The sequence below is a fragment of the Zea mays genome, chromosome 5 (genome assembly GCF_902167145.1).
Source record: "Zea mays cultivar B73 chromosome 5, Zm-B73-REFERENCE-NAM-5.0, whole genome shotgun sequence".
In the NCBI taxonomy this organism is placed as follows: Eukaryota; Viridiplantae; Streptophyta; class Magnoliopsida; order Poales; family Poaceae; genus Zea; species Zea mays.
Window position 1 is genome coordinate 204,039,900 of NC_050100.1, and position 7,061 is coordinate 204,046,960.

The following is a 7,061-nucleotide window of genomic DNA, read 5'->3' on the forward strand; positions in this document are numbered from 1 at the left end:
TGTATTACAGAAGCTGGAGTCTACGTGCAAGCAAAACACTCTTGAAACCCATATTACCAATCCGTTGAAGCTGAAAAATCGAAGCTACAATGTCTCAAGTGAAGCCCTCACAAACATGGCCTAATTACACCGATAAACACTACACAATAAGATGAATTTACTAAACTTAATTATTTAATGATTCAATCATGTGATTATACATTAATTATTTTCTAATTATACATTAACTGTGCTTAATGAATTTGTCTCCACATTTAGTATTTAGTTATGTAATTAGTTTTATATTCCCTTCGTCTTAAATTAAAATTCGTTTTATTTTTACTGGATTCGTATAATAATTAATGTATATATACATATGTCTATGTTTATAATCATACATATGAATATAGATATAAAAATTAGAGCTAAAAAGACTACTATTTTAAGACGGAATGAGTAGTAAGATTATTTAAATATCTGATGTGACACTAACCAAACTCTCTCGTCCAAATACTCTCCGCTCTACTAAAGATAAATATTCTCTCTATTTTTTTATTTGTCACATTTTAATTTAAAAATAAACTAGCTGAAATGCATGCTAGCTTGCCGCAACGACTCGGACACAGCTTTTACTTCCACGACCACAGATTCCCGTTGTTGGAGCGCAGACGCCGGCCGCAGACACAAGTTTACCGAGCGACCAGACGGCGGGAGCCGTCACGCATAAATATACCCACCACTTCACACTTCCTCTGTCGAGAACGAATGCTGTCTCTTCTTCCCTTCTATCGAGAAGCTGCCCGCGCGCTCCCTCCGTAGAGTCCAAACCGCCACAGGAAGCGCAACAGCGGAGTCTCCAAAATGGCCGCCGAGGACAAGGAGACCGACTCGCCGCAGCCGCCGGCGAAGCTGCCCCGTCTCTCCTGCGCCGACACGAGCGCCGGTAAGTTCACGCGGGCGGGCATTACGTTCTAGCTCGGTTGGTCAAGGTAGCTGGGTAGCTGATTGATCGCTCGGTTTGGCGTTTCTGTTTTGTCTGCAGGAGTGGCGGCCTCGTCGCCTCTGGTTCTCGGGCTGGGCCTGGGGCTCGGCGGGGGCGGCGAGCGAGACGCGGATGCGTCCCCGGCAACGGCGACGCCCAAGAGGCCGTCAGCGCTGACGTTCATGCAGCAGCAGGAACTGGAGCACCAGGTGCTCATCTACCGCTACTTCGCAGCGGGCGCGCCGGTGCCGGCGCACCTTGTGCTCCCTATCTGGAAGAGCGTCGCCGCGTCCTCCTTCGGCCCGCAGCGCTTCCCCTCGCGTAAGCACTAAGCACCGACAACAGCTTCAGCCGCCCCCGGCCGATTTCTATTTGTTTTTGCGTTTGTACTGTCTTGCCGTATCGAATGAACGTGTTGCAGTGATGGGCCTGGGGAGCCTGTGCTTCGACTACCGCAGCAGCATGGAGCCGGAGCCCGGGCGGTGCCGGCGCACGGACGGCAAGAAGTGGCGGTGCTCCCGCGACGTGGTGCCGGGCCACAAGTACTGCGAGCGGCACGTCCACCGCGGCCGCGGCCGTTCAAGAAAGCCTGTGGAAGCCGCCGCCCCGGCGCCCAGCGCGGCGGCCGCCACCAGCCTCGGCGGCGGCCCCGTCCACCACACGGGCGGCGCGCCCCCGCCGCACGGGCTCGGCCTCTCCCCCACCAGCGTCCTCCTCGCCCACAGCGCCGCGCGTGCCACATGAGTAGAGCGCTGCGGGCCGACATCTTGGGCTGGGCCTCGGAATCACGAGGAGAAACGGAATCCGCAGGGATTACAATGTCGTGTGCGTGCTGTGATTTTTTTCACTCCCAAAAGTCGCAGCTTCTTAAAAAACCCGGTTTGGGACGTCCGATGGCATGTGTCGCTGGCAGCTGGTTCGCTGCGTTTGCTTCTCTGTTACGTGTGCATTGTATTGTTTTGCCTGCCTCCCTGCTGCCGTGGTGCGTGCCTGTGGCTTTGCCTGGCCTGTCACTGTGACACCGGTACCAGGGCAGACAAGTTTTATTTTGCTGTGCCTGTGCTGCGGGGAGAGACGGAGAGTGTCTCGGTGGCGTTGGTTGGGGCGGTGGCCGGTGGGGGCCCCCCGGCTTGTGCTTTGGGACGCGCGGCAGGGGAGGGCTGCGCAGTGTGCAGCACGGCGCTCTGACCTTTTCAGAGGCTCGGGCAGAGCGATGAGGACGCTGCACTTTTCAGAGGCCTGCGGCGGTATGGACGTGTTGGTTGCTGCCACCCTCGTCCGAGAACTGACTCACGTCAGGCTGCCTGGTTCGCGGGCACGGATATGTCCTTGTTGAGAAAATAGTCTTGGGCTCATCTAGCTTAGATCCTAACCTTACACTATAAATAAAGACTACCGTCCGCACATACTCATCCGACTATGGCTGTATGTGCACCACACACTTTCTCCCTCGTTTATGTTTTAGGGGTGTTTGGTTCCTTTTATCACCCTTCTAAACTTTAGTACCTAAAATTTCTATTAGAGATGCATCTTTTAGTTATACTGTTTGGCATTTTAGAAACTAAAAAAACTAAATTTTAGTCACTAAAGTTTAAAGAGTAGAAACCAAACACCTCCCTTAATGCAGGCCGTGACGCAGCAAGCTGCAACCAACGCTCGATCAGACGTCTCAAAATGCGTGATTCCAGTCCTGTGTTTGCCCATGACACATTCATTCATGACGCGATCAACTGATTAGATGCAAACTGCGCTCGTGGATTAGATGCCTGTTAGTAAAAGGATCTTTCGCTTTCTAAGCAAAGCTACTGTTTCCTATGGACCAAGGTGCCTTGACCTGCCAGCCAATAACGCTGTAGGCCTTAGCCCTGTACTGTAAGCAATAATGCGGGCATCACGAAAGGATTACTGTAGGTGTAACAGTAGCAGCATTCGGCAGTCCGCACACAGGACACTACCTCACCTCTCCTATCCTCTGTGCCCCTTCTGGCAAATAGGCTCAATCTACAGGCTAAGCAGGCTTTTTGCCTGACGCAACCGCACCGAGTTCTTTTCGATCAACTACACAGGTCAACATCTTGCTCTCAAAAGGTTCAGTCAACAAAGGAACATGCCCGTTCAAAACATAGGCACATAGCAGTGAATAGTTATCTTTAATAGATAGCATGAATAGTTTCACCCGTTATAAATGGTTCCTACAAAGTTTTACTCATGCGTTTGGTTCCAAATGCATAGAATAGAAGCAAATGAAAGTCCAGTGCAACTGTAAACACCTACCAACCAGTAAAGAACTGTCCAACTGCAAAACGCAATATTGTGCCAAATACAGTATGCAGTACGCACCTGGTCCATAACAATTGTGAATGCCGTGGCATATATCTTGATCTGCCACCTGCGTAAATACTGAACATCTCGTGCTACATGCTAGTGAGCCAGCGTAGACACAAACCCTGGTTTGCTACAAAATAAAGTGAAAGACTTAGGGATTTATGATATGTGTTCTCAACTGTAATACACATCAGGCTATCTCAGTAGCTACAGAAATCTACCAACGCGCAAGACCTAGACAGCTAGACTGCACACTAGCATACGCCAAAGTTCAGCATCAAAGGGAACTATGGGGAAAACATCAAAAACAAGTGCAGGTGTCATGAGTAGAGATCCTGTCTTATTGATGTTCGTCAGCAAGCCAGCCCACACTACTCATCGGATGATCCGAATGCTTGGCAAATGGCAATCCATCTGCTACATGCCTATATATCCATCACCATAAATCTGCAGAAAAAAAAAAACAAGTGTACAAATCGAAACATACAAACTGCAGTAATCCCATCACCCACAAAAGGCAATGCTTCACACATATCCAGTAACATGAAAGGAAATCAATACACCGCGAACCTGCTGCCCAAAATAAACATATTACGTACCTATTTACTGCAAGTGTTAAATGATACATACCATTCCTTGAAGTAAAAGATGACAGAGAGAATTTACAGTGTGCTTGATATCTTAGGTAGCGTTTGATTTGGGGGTTGGACATGGAAGTACTGTAAGAGCCTGTTCAGATCACCGGACCAAAGTTAGTCCGTCACTGAATAATAGGCTAAGCATGGACTAATTATTTTTTTAATGAGTACTAATCCTCTACTAGTTTTTGTTAGACCATGATCAGTTTATGTTTAGGCCTTCTATTTGGCATCCAAAACATGGACTAAAGTAACTTTAGTCCATCCAAAAGGCTCATCTATTTCCTGACAAGCTAGTAGCATCATGCCATTCTAGAGTACTAGTAAGTCTAGATCACATGAGCAGAAGACATTACACTAAACAATCTACACATAGCACTTTGAACAATAGCAAAGCTATTGAAAGAACCTCCAAAGTTGCCTCAAACATCCGGTTAAACTATTAAGATACACAAGTCTCAGAATATATACTTACAATGATGTTTCAGCTCCATATCAGACAGATCAGTAATCACTGGACAGTAGGAGGCTAGGAGTGCTAACTGACTAGGTTATCCTGGTGCTGCATCTAGATTTTGATCTTCTGTAGGCTGTACCCAGGGCAAAAGATGTTGAATGTATATATCATCCAAAAAATCCAATGCCAATCACAATCTTATTTCTCGTCGCAAGCGCGTATATTTCTCCTGCATTCTCAAGAGCTCTCTAGAAAGCTCTTGATTTCCAGTCAACATTAATCCATTCAGTACACGATTGAACATAAACTTTCTTGGCAAGTAGCCCCTATCCACCATTTCCACCACCATTCTGGCAGCCACCGCCATGTCCTCTGCCCTCTTACGCACAAACATTGCACTTATTATAATATTATATGTATCTTGGTTGGGCAAGCATTCCTCTCCCTTGCTCATTGTCTCGAACAAATCCAAGCCTTTCTCAATCTCCCCTTCCTCAAGTGAATACCTGATAAGAACGTTGTATGTCTGAACATTAGGCTCACAACCTTCACTCTTCATCCTATCCAAAAGCTTCATAGCTCGAACAACCTTCCCAGCATGGCAGAGGCCTCGGATCAAGACAGTATAGGTAACCACATTTGGAATGTAACCCTTTCTGACCATATCATCAAACACTGCCACGGCATCCTCCAAGTTGCCCTTCTTACAGGTTACCTGAATTAATGCGTTATAAGTCGCAGTCGATGGCTTGCATCCTTCTATAGACATTTCGTCAAACACTTTGCGGGCTTTGTCCAGCTGCCCGGCAACACCGAGCCCGTGCAGTACGGTGGTGTACGATACGACGTCAGGCTTACAGTTCTCGTCATTGCTGCCTCTCCTCTTCATCTGGAGGAAGAAGTCCCATGCGTGCTGCAACTGTCCAGAACGGAAGAAACCTTTGAGGATGATGTTATAGGTTGCTTTCGTTGGGGCAATCCCTGACTCGACCATCTGCCGCAAGATGTCGAGCGCACGGGAGGTGTCCTTGACGCGGCACCATCCGTCAGCCAGGGTGTTGTACGTGACCGCGTCAGGAGGGAACCGCTGCTCGAGGGCACGGACGAGGGAGGCCGCCTTGCTCGCGCGCCGCGACTTGACGAGCGCGTCGAGGAGGGAATTGAACAACGGGAGGTCCTGCGCGATGCCGTGGGAGCGGTGGAGAGAGAGGAAGAGCCGGATGGCGAGGTCGGGGCGGCGGTGGGACATCGCAAACCGCTCGAACAGGATGGGGAACGTGCGCGGGGTGAAGGCGAGGCCGTGGCGCGGGAAGAGCGCGAGGATGGAGCTCGTGAGCTGACGTGGGTGGCGCAGGCGCGCGGCGAGGTCGAGCGCGAGGTCGACCGTGCACGGGGAGAGGTCGCGCGAGCGCTCTGGGAGGCGGAGGAGAGCGTGGAAGAAGAGGAGCGCGCGTGGGGCGTGGTGCCACAGGAGTTTGATGACGGCGTTGGCCACGGGGGTCGGGATCGGGAACGCGGACGCGGGGCCGGCGGCCAGGAGGGACGCCGAGAGGGAGCGCGCCGACGCGGCGGTGAGCGTGGAGGACGGATGGCTCAGCACTAGCGCTGCGATTTGGCGCGGGGACGGGATCGGCTTTTTTGGGGATGCCGGGATCATGGGTGCAGCGGTGATTGGTGGTGGCGGCGGCGGCGGCATCGGTGTTGTGTGTGTTTTGAAGTAGCTCGAGGAATTTCGGTGACGGGAATAGAGAAGTGGTCGAGTAACGGACTAATGGTTTCTTGGACAGCCCAATTGGTCAGTCCCCAGGTGCCGAGGAAAAAGGCCTGCTCCTTCACCAGCGAGCCCAGTTGGGCGCAGCCCATGGACTGCAAACTGATTTTCCCCCACTTGGCAATTATGGTGGCCTCGCGGCTCGCGCTATGACAAATTGTCACTTTGACATGGTGATTACACTGTTTTTTTGACACGTTGTGCTTACACCGTTACGGAACGATGATGCGTGAATTCCTTTTTCCATCATAAAATAAAAAAACTCATAGTATGTGTGGTCTCTAGAAATTGGAAGAAGTAAAAAACGTAATAATAAAACAGAAAATACTTCCAAGATACCCTCTATAAAATTGTTTTACCTTTTTAGTTGATTCATATAACAATTAATATAGTTGTTTGACATATGTGTCTATATTCATTATTATCCATTTGAACCTAGACATAAATAAAAATCAAAAGCTAAAATGACTAGTATTTTTGGAACGGAGGGGTACTAATTTCAATCTACAAAGTTTAAACAGATATGTAAAATCCAAAGAAAGCTATGAGAATATGAGATGACCTGTACTATTACACAGGTTATTCTGATCATAGATCTCACAACATTTCCTTCGGTCTTTGTACAAATTAAAGACCGTGGAATTACCATGAGACAAATTACAAGGTAAAACATATTTTATTGGTTACTTGTTAAGTTCCCTAGCACATGGCGCTGCATAAAGGCAACACTAATATATTTGTTCACAAAGCATAAAATGCAAACGCCAACGATCATAACACACATATGCAAACTCATCGATCAATGCATCACTATGTATAACGATTATTACATCCCTTCTTAAATATTTGACCGTTGGATAGTTCATTTTTAAACTAAAAATGTTAAATAAATAAAACGGAGGGAGTACT

At 48.5% G+C, this 7,061-nt stretch overlaps 2 protein-coding genes across 3 annotated transcripts; one reads left to right on the top strand and one right to left on the bottom strand.

Annotated features, from left to right (window-relative positions):
* Nucleotides 1-621: 621 nt before the first annotated feature.
* On the top strand, nucleotides 622-1,929 carry LOC103627547 (growth-regulating factor 10). Its single transcript, XM_008647832.4, has 3 exons — nucleotides 622-922; nucleotides 1,022-1,282; nucleotides 1,383-1,929. Exons 1-3 carry the CDS (start codon nucleotides 841-843, stop codon nucleotides 1,703-1,705), a joined length of 666 nt encoding a protein of 221 aa, XP_008646054.1. The 5' UTR covers nucleotides 622-840; the 3' UTR covers nucleotides 1,706-1,929.
* Nucleotides 1,930-3,412: 1,483 nt separating this feature from the next.
* On the bottom strand, nucleotides 3,413-6,119 carry LOC103627548 (pentatricopeptide repeat-containing protein At1g74900, mitochondrial). 2 transcript variants are annotated; one of them, XM_008647833.3, is made up of 2 exons: nucleotides 4,400-6,119; nucleotides 3,413-4,015 (listed from the first exon to the last, which is right to left on the bottom strand). In XM_008647833.3, the coding sequence occupies exon 1, from the start codon at nucleotides 6,075-6,077 to the stop codon at nucleotides 4,572-4,574; it is 1,506 nt and encodes a 501-aa protein (XP_008646055.1). In that variant the 5' UTR covers nucleotides 6,078-6,119; the 3' UTR covers nucleotides 3,413-4,015; nucleotides 4,400-4,571. The 2 variants fall into 2 exon arrangements, with proteins under 2 accessions (XP_008646055.1, XP_008646056.1); XM_008647834.3 differs by having other exon boundaries at nucleotides 3,413-3,733; nucleotides 4,400-6,101.
* Nucleotides 6,120-7,061: the final 942 nt, after the last annotated feature.

Excerpts from the sequence above, each read along its gene's own strand:
- LOC103627548 (XM_008647833.3), bottom strand. The coding sequence starts at position 6,077 with ATGCCGCCGCCGCCGCCACCACCAATCACCGCTGCACCCATGATCCCG.
- LOC103627547 (XM_008647832.4), top strand. The coding sequence starts at position 841 with ATGGCCGCCGAGGACAAGGAGACCGACTCGCCGCAGCCGCCGGCGAAG. Across the intron at positions 923-1,021 it reads CTGCGCCGACACGAGCGCCG|GAGTGGCGGCCTCGTCGCCT; the intron begins GTAAGTTCACGC and ends TTTTGTCTGCAG. Across the intron at positions 1,283-1,382 it reads CCCGCAGCGCTTCCCCTCGC|TGATGGGCCTGGGGAGCCTG; the intron begins GTAAGCACTAAG and ends AACGTGTTGCAG.